We start from the raw sequence: 16665 nt of genomic DNA on the forward strand, positions 1-16665 counted from the left end.
GCTTGCTGCAGAATTTACAACAGCAATGTACGATAAAAGCTGGAGCAACTGTTTGCACACAGAAGGTCGCAGGTTCAATCCCTGTCATCTCCAGGTAGGACCAGAAATTGAATTGGTCTGACCTGATATACAACATCTTCCTTAAATAGCTGAGTGATATCACCAGGCTGCGGCAAATGAGGCAGGGCAGAACCCAAGAGAATGACCAACCCACTGAAGTTACGGCAAACACAAGATCTGGACCTGGGTCTTCCTGAGCCATAGCTCAGTCTCTTAGTCATTGCACTATACCAACCAGCCTTGTTGCAAAAGGCAGGCCATTATGATGTGTGCGTGTTGCTTGTTTCTATGGCTGGACAACTGCAGTGCAAAATTCGGAGAAATCTGAATTTCAATAATAATAATAATTTATTCTTTGTACTCCGCCCATCTGGCTGGGTTTCCCCAGCTACTCTGGGTGGCTTCCAACAAAGATTAAAAATACATTAAAATGTCACACATTAAAATACAATAACCTATTAAACATTAACAGCTTAGCTAAACAGGGCTGCCTTCAGATGTCTTCTAAATGTCAGGTAGTTGTTTATCTCTTTGACATATGGTGGGAGGGCGTTCCACAGGGCGGGCACCACCACTGAGAAGGCCCTCTGCCTGGTTCCCTGTAACTTGGCTTCTTGCAATGAGGGAACCGCCAGAAGGCCCTCGGCACTGGACCTCAATGTCCAGGTAGAACAATGGGGGTGGAGACGCTCCTTCAGGTATACTGGACCGAGGCTGTTTAGGGCTTTAAATGTCAACACCAACACTTTGAATTGTGCTCGGAAACGTACTGGGAGCCAATGCAGATCTCCCAGGACCAGTGTTATGTGGTCTCGGCGGCCGCTCCCAGTCACCAGTCTAGCTGCCGCATTCTGGATTAGTTGTAGTTTCTGGGTCACCTTCAAAGGTAGACCCACGTAGAGCGCATTGCAGTAGTCCAAGCGGGAGATAACTAGAGCATGCACACCTCTGGCGAGACAGTCTGCGGGCAGGGAGGGTCTCAGCCTGCGTACCAGGTGGAACTGGTAGACAAAGGACAGCTCTGCTTTGCTTCGTATATTGTTTTGGATTTGGCAGATTTGCCTTTAAATGTGAATCAAATTCTCCCCCACTCCCCAGGGCCAGGAGAAAAGTGGCTAAGAGCAGTTTATGGGGAGAAGGGAGTGAAGCATGGTCCAGCTGCCCACCCCACGTTGTGTATTAAAGTTTCCTCACCATCCCTTTAGCGGTAGGTGGCCCAATCTGGGTTGGGTGATGCTACCATCATAGAGCTGGAAGGGAGTACCAGCGATCATCTAGTCCAACCCCCGGAAATCCAGGAATCACAGCTAAAGAATCCTTGAGAGGCCGTCATTTTCAAAGCCTAACTGCGTCCCCAGAGGCTGATTCTCACCAAGCTGTTGTGCATGGCCAGCTCCTCCTTCAGGTAAAGGACTTCTTTTTCCAGAATTTTCACCATTCGCTAAGCAAAGGGAGAGAATGAAAGGTGAGAGTGAAGCGGGAAAGAGAGAGAGAAGTAGAAAGATCCAGAGCTGCGTTTCAGTTTCCAGTCCTTCCTGGTTGCCGTCATCACCCCTACTCTACCTCAGCCAGCAAGAAGAGATTTATATCGCTATATTTCTTCTATTTCTTCTATTTTTATTGCAGAAATTAAGAAACAGCCTTCCAGTGCATTTGCAATAATCAGGGTGACTTACAACTATTGAAGGGACGCAGGTGGCGCTGTGGGTTAAACCACAGAGACTAGGGCTTGCTGATCGAAGGTCGGAGGTTCGAATCCCCGTGCGAGACCCTCACCCACGGGCCATGTGCAGGTAGGGTCTCACAGCCCAAACAGTTAGTGACCCCATTCACTTCCTACTGTTTAGGAAAGTTTTTTAATGATTGATGTTTTAATGTATTTTTAATCTCCTGTTGGAAGCCGCCCAGAGTGGCTGGGGAATAATAATAATAATTATTATTATTATTATTACTATTATTACTATTATTATTACTACAGTCATACCTCATGTTACGGACGCTTCAGATTATGTCTTTTCAGATTGCGTCCCGCAGCAACTCGGAAGGGGTTACTTCCAGGTTTCGCCGCTTGCGCATGCACAGAAGTGCTAAATCGCGCTTTGTGCATGAACACAAACACCAAATTGCACCGCGCACCTGCGCAGATACAGCAATTCGGGCTGAGCTCTTTTCAGGTAGCGAATGGGCCTCTGGAATGGATCCCATTTGCAACCAGAGGTATCACTGTATTATTATTATTATGGTAAGGTAAAGGTAAAGGACCCCTGGACGGTTAAGTCCAGTCAAAGGTGACTCTGGGGTTGTGGCGCTCATCTCGCTTTCAGGCCGAGGGAACCAGCGTTTCTCCACAGACAGCTTTCCGGGTCATGTGGCCAGCGGGACTGAACCACTTCTGGCGCAACGGGACACCGTGACGGAAACCAGAGCGCACGGAAACGCCGTTTACCTTCCCGCCGCAGTGGTACCTATTCATCTACTTGCACTGGCATGCTTTCGAACTGCTAGGTGGGCAGGAGCTGGGACCGAGCAATGGGAGCTCACCCCGTTGCAGGGATTCGAACCGCCGACCTTCTGATCAGCAAGCCCAAGAGGCTCAGTGGTTTAGACCACAGCGCCACCCGCGTCCTACTAACCACTCATCCACTGACCAAACCTCTCTTCCCAGCCAGCCAGCCAGCCAGTGGAATTGCCCACAAAGGGCGGCACCTACCTCTGGGTTGATTTTTTCGTTCACAATTGGCTCAGTGGTCACCCATTTCATTCTGGTAGCAAAACGCAGCGTGGACAGCTTAAGAGAAATGAATGTCACTTAGCAATTGTTCTGGAGTCAAGAAAACCATGCCCAAGAGCCTATCTGAATGCCAAGTAATAGATGTAACTATAATTATTTTGATTTCTTATCTGCCTTTCACCACAAGGTTCCAGTGCCAGGGGATGGGGCGGAATCCTTGCCCACCTGTCACAGCGGGCTAAGGAGGCTGATCCAGTTTCCCACCCTTGCTTTTTAAGGGGCTTGGAAATGGACTGACATGTTAATGTATAAGAGTTTATGCAGAGAAAAAAGGACAGAAAAGGGGTTAAGTTAGGTGTGCTCAGTGCTTTTTTTCTGGGGGGATGCAGGGGTACGGATATTCCTAAACATTTTGTGAATCATTGTACTTTTGTCCATTTACTGTCTTTATTTCCCCCGATATGAACTACAAAAAGGTGATTTTCTTGAGTCAAAATGAGAGTATGTCGAAACATCTTTTTTAGAAAAAATATCTGTTTAATTTGAGTGTGTTTTGTCCTGCACCTGCAGCTACCTAAGAATGTGAGAATGAGTCAGCAAAATCTACAGGGGTCAGCAAACTTTTTAAGCCTTAAAAAAAAGGAATGAACTGCCATTTACAAATCTTTTGAGAAAAGGTCAACCCGAAATCAATACATCAATTTCTGTATACGTAACGGTATCGTGTATTATGTAATTTGCATAGCATGTATTATAATAGAGGAAAAATAGATGGGAGGGTGTTCCACAGGGCAGGCGCCACCACTGAGAAGGCCCTCTGCCTGGCTCCCTGTAACCTCATTTCTCGCAATGAGGGAACCGCCAGAAGGCCCTCAGTGCTGGACCTCAGTGTCCGGGCTAAACGATGGGGGTGGAGACCCTCCTTCAGGTCTACTGGGCCAAGGCCGTTTAGGGCTTTCAAGGTCAGCACCAATACTTTGAATTGTGCCCAGAAACATACTGGGAGCCAATGTAGGTCTTTCAGGACCGGTGTTGTATGGGTGGGGTTCAATCACATACAGGAGAATTCAGGTTGCAGAGTGTATACCCTAATAGGCACTCTGCACATGCCCCAACGTGGCACCCAGTGCAGTTAGGCTAGAAGTGGCGTTGCACAGATATCCCACCTGCAGTCTGAAGTGGAACAGTCCACTCTCGCTCTGCTGCCTATGTAGAGCACACCTTAAACCAGGGGTACCCAATAATAAGAAGAAGAATATTTTATTTATACCCTGCCCGTGATGCTCTCCAGCAATTTCCAGACTCCAGCTGCCATCAAATCCAACAAGCACAACCAAAGGCCAGGGATGATAGGGAGCTGTAGTCCATATGGAGGCTGCTACATTGGCTCTCCCTGCCTTCAAACAATCCCAGTTTTGCATTTGGGTGCATGTGCCTAAACACCTGGAATGGTCACTTCACTTCTATCCATGCCTCAGTCCCTTGAGTCCCCGCCAGGAGGCTTACCGTCTCCACAATGTGGATGGCTTCACTGCAGATGTTGGCTACGAGGACCGTGTTGCAATTCCCGCCTAGGAGAGACACAAAGAGAGAGAGAGATTATTTTCTTTTTAATGGGAACCTTGCAAATAAATTATAAATTTTAATGGCACTTAATTTTTTTCCTGGCCACTTTAGGAGCTGTTTAACAGAAAGGGGGAACAGAAGCAACTACATTTTAGAGATCAGGTGATGTTAAATTAAGCTCAGAGTGTCGGCGAAGTGTCATAACAGCCCTGTCAAGGCCAGATTTGACATGAGCAGGGACTTGAACCCGGGTTCGCCCAAACCCAACACTCCAGCCAGTACCACCAACCCAAGTCCTTACCCAATGAATCCTTCAGGGTGTAAGTGAGCTTGCTCTGGCGGAAAGGAACGTGTTCCCGGTTACGGTCAGCCAACGCAATAATAACTTGTTCCAGGTACGACAGAGACCTGTTGATGTAAGTTGCTTCCTTCAGTCCATACCCCTCCGACTGTTAAAAAGGGGAAACAAGAGGACACCTTAGAAAGTGCGGTTTACGTTTCATTTGAATTATTTGATCTGGCCTTTCTGTATAAACTACCCAAGGTGGCTAACACAGTTAAAACAGAGTGGACACACAACCACATGATTACTAAGCAACAACAACAAATTTAAAACAGAATTAAAATGCAAGAGTAAGTTAGGCTGTGTACAACCCACACATTAAAAGCACATTTCCTTGAGATATTTGAAGACGATTGCCGTATCTCCTCTCAGTCTCCTCTTCTCCAGGCTAAACATACCCAGCTCCTTCAACCCTTCCTCATCAGGCTTGATTTCCAGACTTGATTTCCAGACAGATTATCTTGGTTGCCCTCCTCTGCACACCTTCCAGCTTGTCAACATCCTTCTTAAATTGAGATTCCCCAGAATTGGACACAGTATTCCATGTGTGCTCTGACCAAGGTGGAATAGAGTGGTACCATTACAGTGGTGCCCCGCAAGACGAATGCCTCGCAAGACGGAAAACTCGCTAGACGAAAGAGTTTTCCGTTTTGGAGGTGCTTCGCAAAACAAATCTCCTATGGGCTTGCTTCGCAAGACGACAATGTCTTGCAAGTTCCTGCTGGTTTTTTTTCCTTCCCCCCCTTTTTCTAAGCCGCTAAGCCGCTTATCAGCTGATCTGATCAGCAGATAAGCCGCTAATAGCGCTAATCCGCTAATCCGTCAATGGGCTTGCTTCGCAAGACGAAAAAACCACTAGACGAAGAGAATCACAGAACGGATTCTTTTTGTCTTGCGAGGCACCACTGTACTTCTCTTGATCTAGATACTATGCTTCTGTTGATGCAGCCTAGAATAACATTCGCCTTTTTTGCTGCTGCATCACACTGTTGACTCATGTTAAGCTTGTGGTCCACCAAGATCCCAAGATTCTTTTCACATGTACTGCTAGTAGGCCAGGAGTCCCCCGTCTTATATTTGTGCGTCTGGTTCTTCCTGCCTAAGTGCAGAACCTTACATTTCTCCCTATTGAAATTCATTCTGTTAGTTTGGGCCCAGTTCTCCAATCTGTTAAGGTCATTTTGAATTCTGATTCTGTCTTCTGCGGCATTAGCTACCCCTCCCAGTTCGGTACCAGCCGCAAAGTGACAACAAAATGAGCATCCCCTCGACACAATCACACAGAGACAGACACTTAATGCACACATTGTCATGGGGATTTCTTTTTCCGTTAGTGTAAAAGGAAAGCTAGCTTCTTGACCACTTAAAACGAAGTTAGCTAACTCACCGGCTACAGGCAAAAACAAGCTCTCCCACCGGACTTACTTTGGTCTTTGCTAGCCTCTCTGAGCCTGCTAGATCCACCAGGTTAATTTTGGAGGTCACGTAACGGGCATCAGAAAGAATTCTGGAATGACACTGAGGTGGGAGATCAGGGACATTAGCGCACCTTGAACGCAAGAGGACTCTTGAATTGCACCAGAGGATCCACAGACCTCTGGATTTTCCCGACCACCCCATGAAAATGCCGCCAGCCCTAAATAAAAGGCTCTCCAGTGACGCAGTTTTTAATCAGGATCCGCCATTATGAGACAGGCTACGTTGCAGAGATTAATAGCCATAGGGGGAGGCGAGCCATTACTTTGTTATCATGTTTGCATTCTAAGATCGACTTGGCAAATCTTCCCCGAAAAGGCTAATTTATGGTGCAACTTGTCTGGGGAAATTAATGAGCAAACGCCTAGATTCTATTTCATCGGAACTGAGAAAGATGGCGCCTGCCACCCAAGGAGGATTTTTGGAAGGATTCGGCATAAATAACAGCGTGTGAGGATTTATTGCAAACAAAAGACTTACCAGCTTTTAAAAAAAGGGAGAGCTATACAAAGTTCACACAGAAGCATAATATTGCTTACTTTAACTCGCCTGTGGAAACAACTCAGAGGCTATTAAGAAGAAAAAGGATAACAGCAAGAAGACTGAAAGATGGGACTGGTGAATACTAAAAGCAGCAGAAATATGAGATGATCGGACCCTACTGAACTCGAAGCATGGGAACCCCCAACAGAAATTTATAATTTGGCAAAATATTTGGACTTTATGATATGTATTGGTATAATTTGGAATAATGAATGTGATGTGATTGGATTGTTAAAATGGAAAACTTAATAAAAAATATTATTAAAAAAAGAGAAAACGACGCCAGCCCTGACCTCGATGTAAATTGTGAAGATGCAGTGAGACCGGGAGGAGTTCCTGTTCAGAGCGTGTTGACCAACAGATCTATTGGTGTCCCCCTGGAGAAGAAAGTGAAAAGCAGAGAAATAAACCAAGGACAGAACAAAAGGAGTTTGTTTCTCTGCTACATTTATAGGCCACAGCAACATTCTCAGGCCAGCTGACAGCGAGGAATAAACAGAAAGGGCGCCTTCAGACTGCCTGTCTTCTAAGCACTCATCCTCAGTGGTCTGCAGGGAGACAAGATGACACTGGGTCATAGGAGATTCTACCCTATATTATCCCATTCTTTACTGCAAAAAAGTCCAATGTTTAGGGAAAGATGGGTTGGCGTAGAATACTTCCCAACCAACTATTTCAGTTTGGGCACTTCCAGGCAGTTTCTGTTTTAATAATAAAAATTTTTAAAAAATTATTTATACCTCGCCTATCTGGCTGGGTTTACCCAGCCACTCTGGGCAGCTCCCAACAGAATATTAAAAACACGCTAAAACATCAAACATTAAAAACTTCCTTAAACAGGGCTGCCTTCAGGTGTCTTCTAAAAGTCAGATAGTTCTTTATTTCCTTGACATATAAAGGGGAGGGCGTTCCACAGGGCGGGCGCCACTACCAAGAAGGCCCTCTGCCTGGTTCCCTGTAACTTTGCTTCTCACAGGGAGGGAACTGCCAGAAGGCCCTCGGAGCTGGACCTCAGTGTCCGGGCTGAACATGCTCCTTCAGGTATACAGGGCCAAGGCCATTTGCATGGGTAGGCAAACTAAGGCCCAGGGGCCGGATCCGGTTCAATTGCCTTCTAAATCCGGCCCACGGACGATCAGCGTGTTTTTACATGAGTAGAATGTGTGCTTTTATTTAAAATGCATCTCTGGGTTATTTGTGGGGCATAGGAATTTGTTCATTTCCCCCTCCAAATTATAGTCTGGCCCCCCACAAGGTCTGAGAGACAGTGGACCGGCCCCCTGCTGAAAAAGTTTGCTGACCCCTGATTTCAGGCTTTCAAGGTCAGCACCAACACTTTGAATTGTGCTCAGAAACGTGCTGGGAGCCAATGTAGGTCTTTCAGGACCGGTGTTATATGGGTGGGGTTCAATCACCTACAGGCAAATTCAGGTTGCACAACCTGGAAGTAGCCAATTCAATGACTATAAAAAACATAACACAGCTCAGAAGTAACACGGAGGAGAGAAAGCGCGAGGCCACACTGACTCTTCTTACCTCGAACAAGAGATTTAAAGCAATTTCTTCGTGGGGGGCTGCGTGCACCGTCAAGCCTTTCACATAGACGCCTTGGGGTCCCTCTCCTATAGACAGTGGAATGTCACTGGGCGTCGTGGCTAAAAGGTCAAAGATGATCTCGTTGTGGATTTCCAGGTACGAAATTCGAACGGTGATGAACTGACTCCCGTGTTCCTCCATCGACTTGAATACCTGTAGAGAAGGATGGACGGACCTCAGCAAAGTTGCTGTCAATCACGTTATCTGTGCTTTTTTCCAAGATGGGAAGAGAGGGGGTTGGAGACCTCTAAATCCGGCTCAGAGCAGACCCACTGAAATTAATACACCTACTCGTACTCGTGTCTGTTAATTTCATTTGGGTCTGCTCTGGGCAGGACAAGCGTTGAGTACTACCCAGGGGTGGTAAATTAAGAGCACAGCCCAGTCAGAAGTTCTCCCATTCAAGTGGGAAGCTCATCCTGAGCAAGAAATAAGCAGGAACTGCAAAAGAGGCTCTTTCCAACCCAACTAGCCGAGAGCTCCTTTTTAAAAAAGTTTTTATTTAATTTTAATATACCACATACAAAAGGAAAATATGAAGATACACAAATATCCATCACCTCCTAACAACTAAAAAAGAAAATAAAAATAAACAACACCAATGCATTAAATATTACTCACAATACATTTAACATAAGAAGAAGAAGAAGAGTTTGGATTTGATATCCCGCCTTTCACTCCCCTTCAGGAGTCTCAAAGCGGCTAACATTCTCCTTTCCCTTCCTCCCCCACAACAAACACTCTGTGAGGTGAGTGGGGCTGAGAGACTTCAGAGAAGTGTGACTGGCCCAAGGTCACCCAGCAGCTGCAGGTGGAGGAGCGGAGACGCAAACCCGGTTACCCAGATTACGTGACTACCGCTCTTAACCACTACACCACACTGGCTCTTCCCTGACTTTTCCCTATATAGCTGACTTCCCGTCTACTCCTCACTTCTTCTATTTCTCATCCATTATTCACTACCATATTATAGCATATTTTGGCTTTAATGTTATTTATTCTATCCTAGGTTTTCCATCAGATTTAAAACTCCTACTGAAGCTGACCGGACACGGGTTAGGGCTCAATGTCGAGCCTACCAAGTGGCGGTAGCGACGGCGAAGAAGGCTTTCTTCACCGCCTCTATTGCATCTGCAGAAAACAGCAGCAGGAGACTTTTTCAGGTGGTTCGCAATTTAGCGGAACCACCTGCTACATCAGAGCCCAGTACGGGCCACATGATCTCCTGCAATGATTTTGCAAAGATTTTTGCAGATAAAGTCGCAAAAAACCCAGCCAGATGGGTGGAGTATAAATAAATAAATAAATAAATAAATAAATAAATAAATAAAATTATTATTATTATTATTACTGAAGTTATTCAAATGCTGCTACACACTTCAAACTGCCATTGCTATTTTTCAAACAAATTTTAAGGACTTCCCATTTTGTGGTAAATACTTCCTTTGATTTATTTTTTATTCTTTCTGATAAATGGTCTAATTCAGCGTATTCGGTCATTTTTTGAGAGCTCCCATTAAAGGACCTCAGATAGCCAGATGGAGAAAGTCTCTTAAAGTTTAACAGGATATGCCAGGGATTGAAGTGTCACCTGGATGGGGGCCAAATAGGTGCAGAATCAGGCCCTCCCGTGCCCCTTCACTGCTCCTTGTCTAGGAGGTAGGGGCTGCCCCAGGGCTCCCCCCCTCCCACTTTCTGTTCTGTCAGCGACACCAGCCTTAACCGTCACAGGTTGGCAGGAATTCCCATGTGCCCACTGTTGGGATACTGCCAGGGAGACAAAGTCCATCATGGCCCCCAAGCCGGCTGCCGGACGATCCATCGATCTCCCGTAGATACAGTATCAGCAATTAGCGACACGAGTTTCTAGAAAATATCTTGCCACATTTCAGAGCTCATGCACACTCTATCAGCAGATAGTTCACAGCAGAAGTTGCACGCAGGAGAGCATTATTTACAAGTTTTATTCAGCGTTGATCAGAACAAAGAAAAACATGACTGCCTGCTTCAGTGTCTACGACACAGAGAGAAACGAAAGCAATAGAAAACATAAACATCCTGTGAACAGGAAATGCGCAGACTCTGTGACTCACAAAGCCTGCTCCCTTTTAAGGTGGAAAGGAAATATCCTAACACCCACATGGACAACTGTTTTACCTTCCTCCTTCATCGGCATCACTGCATCGTGGAAAGGGTTACCTGTTGGATAGCTCGGGGTATGATCCCTCGATGCTTGTAGTTTCCCGTTGTTCCCGTCATAGTGAAAGTCTTGCCAGCTCCAGTTTGCCCATAGCATAATATAGTACCTGCAAGTTTCAAATGCATAGCTGTCAACTTACAGATTTAAAAATTAGGGATAGCAGCCTTGAAAATAAGGGATCAGCAGCCAAAATAAGGGATTTTCAGAGCACAGGTATGTTCAGCTTCTGAGCCCCTCCGAGGCAAAGGCAGCAGCCAAACGAAGCCTCAAGCGGTGGTTCCCACAGCGCAGCAACCCGGCAAAGGGGATGCAGCAAGGAAAACCACCGTCACCTCTCCGCTGGGAAGCGCTGAGCAAAGGCGAGTCCCCAGGCAACACGGCTGATTTGATCGGCACAAGGCATGCAAGCTCCACCCCCCAGTCGTTCTTAGACTCCTTATTGGGTGAGCAATGCAGCCAAGCAACACAGTTGGAGCCTCTCTCCTCCCTGGCCAGCAGAGAGGGAGGGAGAGGAGCTGCTTCCTTTGAAACCCGGGAAATTTAAGGGACATCATCAATAAGGGACAGCAGCGGGACACGGTGCTGGGATAAGGGACTATCCCGCCAAATAAGGGACGGTTGACAGCTATGTTCAAATGAGACACCGTGAACTCACAAGAAGAGTCTTCTGGATCAGGCCAATGGCCCGTCTAGCTCACCATGGCAGGATGGTTTGAGAATATTGCACCGATCCTGGATTGACTACCAGCATTTCCCAACCTGGCGCCTCCATCTGTTTTTGGACTACAACTCCCATAATCCTCAGCTAGCAAGACCAGTGGTCAGGGATGATGGGAATTGTAGTTCGAAAACAGCTGGAGGCCCAAGGTTGGGAAACACTGGACTACACTGACTGCCAGTTAGTATCCAGACCCAAACCCAATTAAAAGTGCTAGTTTTGACCTATAAAGCCTTCAATGGCTCAGGACCGCAATACCACAAGGACAGCCTCTCCCAATATGTGAGAGACAGTGGTGTCTTGCAATAAAAAAAAAGAATCAAAGAATCACGCAGAGTCAAAAGATTCACAGTAAAGGGAAAACTTTCCTGAGGTGAAAAGAACTTCGTTACAACTACCGTGCAAACGAAAGTAAGAGAGAGAGAGAGTGGCTTGCTGAGCACAGGAATTTATTTCTCCTGGCTCAGCGTGACCTTGACATAGTCAGCATGACTAAGCCGCTTCTGGCGAACCAGAGCAGCGCACGGAAACGCCGTTTACCTTCCCGCCAGAGTGGTACCTATTTATCTACTTGCACTTTGACGTGCTTTCAAACTGCTAGGTTGGCAGGAGCTGGGACCGAACAACAGGAGCTCACCCCGTCACGGGGATTCAAACCGCCGACCTTCTGATCGGCAAGTCCTAGGCACTGTGGTTTAACCCACAGCACCACCCGCGTCTGGTACTGCATGCCTAACAGACTGGACCATCAGAATAGGATACAGGGCCTCAAGGAACATTCAGACAAGGCTGCCAGAGGAGGACGGCTGAGGTAACACACATTCAACGCTGCTCCCATTCCCGATGGAAACTGAAGACTGCACAGGCAATGACAAGAACATTTACCGTTATATCCATTAAGGGCCTGGGCGACCAAGTCTCTGGCTACTGCATCATAAACCACATCCTGCGGGGCATCATGAAGAACGCCATCTAATTTAAAAGACCAGTCTGTCTGCTTGTTGTTGACCACGCCTTTCGTGCGGTCTCTCTCAATGTATATTTCCATTGTCTGGGAAGTACAAAGAAAATGGAGTGTGGAAATTTGTAACCTTGAAGAACGTAAGAACACGGCGTGAATTGTCATCCCCCCCCAACCATATTCTGCTTTTCCTTAAAAATGAATTCAAAGCATCCTCGAAGCTTTAAAACAGAAACAGACCAGTAAAAGACATGAATAGAGGTAGACCAGAACGGTTTTGTTTCTGCTGAGCTGTGTTCACTGACCTTATTGTCTTCCCCGAACTTGATCATGTCTTGTGGAAAGTCACCTGTCGGCTTGACTCGTGCAAATGCGCTAACTCTCTTTGGACAGGCGCACATGGTGATGTGCACTGGGGCAGGGGGGCAGAGGAATGGAAAGGAAAAAAGGGGAAAAATGAATTTCTTCAAGGTTCAATTCACATCAGCCCTTGAATCTCAAGGTTTTTAAAAAAAGATAAAACCAGTGCAAATGATAGGCTGATTACTGTTACCTCTGGATCAGGAGAAGCTCAGATTAAATACCTCCAGTATTTGACACATAAAAGGTGAAATTCCAGTGTCAGAGGCAGTATGGGAGTGTATCTCTTCCCAGAGCCTCCCTAGTAGAAGCAGTTCCTGCCAGGTGTTGGTGAACGACAACTCACATAATCTCTAACCACTGGTCATGCTGGTTTAAGGATGAAAGGAGAAGATCATCTGGAGGCCTCCATGTTGCCTAGACTGGTGAGGAACTTGATGCCTTCTAAGCTTTGCATGCAAGGAAGACACTCTGAACAGAGCTACAGACATTCTCCTGCCACAACTTGAAAGCAGCAAGACTGCTCCCTCAGTTTCCATGCCCAGCTCCCACCGGCAAGATGGAGTGGCGGGAAGGAACAGTTGATCAAACTCCCCCACCCTTCTTTTTGTGAAGGCTTCAGATCAGAGACAGGCCTTCCTGCTTCCCACCCGCCACCAGTATGTCTCAGTGACTGAGCCAAGAAATATAGAACTCTGGGTTTGATTTTGAATAAAATGAAGCTGGTGGGGTGTGTGCAAGTCTTCATTCCCTTGTGTGGAACTACTTCTGGAGCTATTCTAAGAAGCAACAGGCTTTTGGAAACCAGAGATGCTAAAAGGCTGCTAAACCATCTAACCACAGGGACTAGGATTCGGTGGCTTTCCAGATGTTGCTACGCTCTCATCAACAGCATCTGGAGGACCACAGCTCTTCACCGCTGCCTTAGGCAAAAAGGTTTAGCTTTTCTGCTTCCTTACAAAGAATCCTGAGTAACCTGGAAGTAGGGAAATAGAGATGTGAGCGTGTATCTCCCCAACTACAATTGCTTCCAGATGGCCTCTTCGCTGAGCATTCACCCTGATTTCTTTGCGGGGAGATTAGATGGCAGGTGCTTCCGGACGCCATCCCAATCAGCGATAATTTGGCAACCTGAATTCTCCGGGATGTACAGTGGTACCTCAGGTTACATACGCTTCAGGTTACATACGCTTCAGATTACAGAGTCCGCTAACCCAGAAATAGTACCTCGGGTTAAGAACTTTGCTTCAGCATGAGAACAGAAATCATGCTCCAGCGGAGCGGAGCGGCAGTGGGAGGCCCCATTAGCTAAAGTGCTGCTTCAGGTTAAGAACAGTTTCAGGTTAAGAAAGGACCTCCGGAACGAATTAAGTACTTAACCTGAGGTATCACTGTACCTGAATCCTACCTGCAAACAGCAAACTTCTGGAAGTGGCTGCTAAATGAGCATTAATTCTAATGTGTTTGCAGGGAGGATGACATTACATCAAAGGACATTCCAGCGCATTCCCTCACCACTTTTCCTTATTGCAAGAAGTCTGATCTTTGGGAGAAGCACATTTAATGTGCAAGACCTCCCTGTCAACTGTAATTGTGCAACCTGAATTTTCTGGGGTTTTTTGTTTTTTTTTACTGAATCTCACTTGAAAATAGCAACATTCTGGAAGAGCCCCCGGCAATCTCTTGTTCCTCAAGGAAGAACAGACAACAGGAACCTCACTGTACTGCACGAATCGCCCATCTCTCAAGGGCCAGGGGCCAGGACAACCTGCAATTCACTGGGGAGGGCTGCTTCTGCGACTTGGGTTCATTATTATCCGTCGCCTGCCAACCCCCACCCATCCTAAGCTCTATTTTATTTTACAAATTATTTTTATTAGTTTTCCAAATTGATACAAATCAAACCCAATTGCTTTAATTTAATACGGTTTTTAAAAATCAGGTTTCCCGCTCCTGTTGCCAACATATGTCCATCTCTTCTATTGCTGCCACATCATTTCCCCCCACCCTCCGGACGCTCTGCCATCAACTGCCAGGGAGCAGATGATGCTGGTCAACAGAGGGGCTATGTCTATGGGGTGGCATCTTTGCCATCAAGCTCCACTCCCCCGCCCCAAAGTCCACCTGAAGGGAAGAGTGTGGAACTGGCTTAGCCCCCCTCCCCACCTTTTCCAATTTTCTCCTCCTTATAATTCATTATCACTGACAGCAATATTGTTATTCTTAAGCCTTGCATGCACCGCCAGAAAGGCGATATACAAGACTGCAATTCTCTAAGTGAACTGTGGAGTTTAAAAAGGTAAAGGGACCCCTGACCGTTAGGTCCAGTCGCAGACAACTCTGGAGTTGCAGCACTCATCTCGCTTTATTGGCCGAGGGAGCCGGCGTGCAGCTTCCGGGTCATGTGGCCAGCATGACGAAGCCGCTTCTGGCAAACCAGACCAGCACACGGAAACGGCGTTTACCTTCCCGCCGGAGCGGTACCTATTTATCTACTTGCACTTTGAGGTGCTTTTGAACTGCTAGGTTGGCAGGAGCAGGGACGGAGCAACGGGAGCTCACCCGGTCGCGGGGATTCGAACCGCCAACCTTCTGATCGGCAAGTCCTAGGCTCTGTGGTTTAGACCACAGCGCCACCCGCGTCCCCTCTGTGGAGTTTACTTTTATCTAAATATTGCAAAGGAAGGAATGTGCAGCACAGGTTAGTAAAGAAGTAAGTAAGTAAGAATTAGTCATGAATGTAAATAAGAATTAGTCGTGAATGTAAACTGAACTTCTGTGGACAAGCACAGCAGCACTCCCTCCGACTATAAAACCCAGGTGCTGCTGGGTGGCGGAAGACGCTTATGGAGGGCTGCTGAGGAAAGAGATCAACATGTTCAGGGAAAACCCAAGCGGCATTCAAAAAACATTGTAGAGGAGGGTTGCCATATTTCAAAAGGTGAAAATCAGGATGCAAAAGTTTTTTGGGCAAAGTTGTTGAGCTTTTTTTAAAAAAAAAAATCGCCCAAAAGTTGTTGCGCTTTAGGCAACACTGAGTGCTTCCAGACGGGTATTTTTTATGGGATCATCACATGGCCTTTTCTATCTCTTTCTACTCTGAAGCATCCATGTGATCTCCTTGTCATCCCCAATGCCAGCCCAACAACAACTATTTTAACCCAGTAGGAGAACACTTCAATCTCCCAGGACATTCTATACAAGATCTCAAAGTAGCTGTTTTACTACAAAGGAATTTCAGAAATAGACTGGAAAGAGAAGCTGCTGAATTGCAACTCATTACCAAACTTAAAACCATGGAGAGACCTGGTCTGAACAGAGACATTGGATTCTTATCTCATTATACATGACTAAGCCATTTTTCACCTTCTCACCCCTTGCCTTTTCCTGTAAGACCTATTACAGTCGTTAAGAGTCGTCAACAGGCTCATCTCAGCTATCTGCCAATCTCCCATTCCCACCACCCTTCTGAGTAATACCCCTCCCCACCTTCTCACTATATAGAAGGGTCTGGCAACTTCTGTTTCAGTGTATCTGAAGAAGTGTGCATGCACACGAAAGCTCATACCAAGAACTAACTTAGTTGGTCTTTAAGGTGCTACTGGAAGGAATTTTTTTATTTTCACTATGGCAGACCAACACGGCTACCTATCTGTAACTGTATTTTAACCCAGTCCCACCCGCATCTCTGAGCAGCTGTTGGAGGGCCCAGGGGAAAGCTGCAGCTGTTGCCCCAGAGGGAGAGAGCCCCCCTATGCCCCTTGGGGGGCTCCCTCAAGAAGGGCAGATAGAGAAAGAAAGAAAGAAAGAAAGAAAGAAAGAAAGAAAGAAAGAAAGGCACACGCGGAGGCACTGACCCTCCCCCGGGGAGGCTTCTCCTGCTCCCGCCGCCGGCGAGGGCGAGAGCGAACGGGAGCGCGCGAGCGAGCGCCTGAGGCATTAAAAGAGCGCCGGCGGGAGCGCGCGGGCAGGACGAGCGGCGAGAGGGAAGCCCGCCGTCGCCATGGCGACCGCCGCTTCCCGTATCCGCCGTCGCCATGGCGACCGCCGCTTCCGGCTTCGAGCGCCGGCCTTGGCCGGAAGGGGACGCTCTCGCGCCCAAGGGGCGGGT

At 47.0% G+C, this 16665-nt stretch overlaps 1 protein-coding gene across 2 annotated transcripts in view; it reads right to left on the minus strand.

Annotated features, from left to right (window-relative positions):
• The window catches only part of KIF9 (kinesin family member 9), a 41456-nt gene extending 24878 nt beyond the window's left edge, over positions 1–16578 (minus strand). Inside the window, exons 1-11 of one of the 2 annotated variants that reach the window (XM_082192270.1) lie at positions 16412–16578; positions 12500–12606; positions 12119–12284; positions 10515–10621; positions 8256–8468; positions 7013–7096; positions 6126–6218; positions 4659–4806; positions 4298–4362; positions 2771–2848; positions 1433–1501 (exon numbers count right to left, since the gene is read on the minus strand). In XM_082192270.1, the coding sequence (XP_082048396.1) occupies positions 1433–1501; positions 2771–2848; positions 4298–4362; positions 4659–4806; positions 6126–6218; positions 7013–7096; positions 8256–8468; positions 10515–10621; positions 12119–12284; positions 12500–12595 (1119 nt within the window). In that variant the 5' untranslated portion in view covers positions 12596–12606; positions 16412–16578. The remainder of the gene's footprint in view (positions 1–1432; positions 1502–2770; positions 2849–4297; positions 4363–4658; positions 4807–6125; positions 6219–7012; positions 7097–8255; positions 8469–10514; positions 10622–12118; positions 12285–12499; positions 12607–16411) is intronic. The other variant, XM_082192271.1, reaches the window with a different exon arrangement.
• Between the last annotated feature and the right edge of the window lie 87 nt (positions 16579–16665).

Source organism: Podarcis vaucheri (genome assembly GCF_965113315.1).
Source record: "Podarcis vaucheri genome assembly, chromosome: 12".
Classification (NCBI taxonomy): domain Eukaryota; kingdom Metazoa; phylum Chordata; class Lepidosauria; order Squamata; family Lacertidae; genus Podarcis; species Podarcis vaucheri.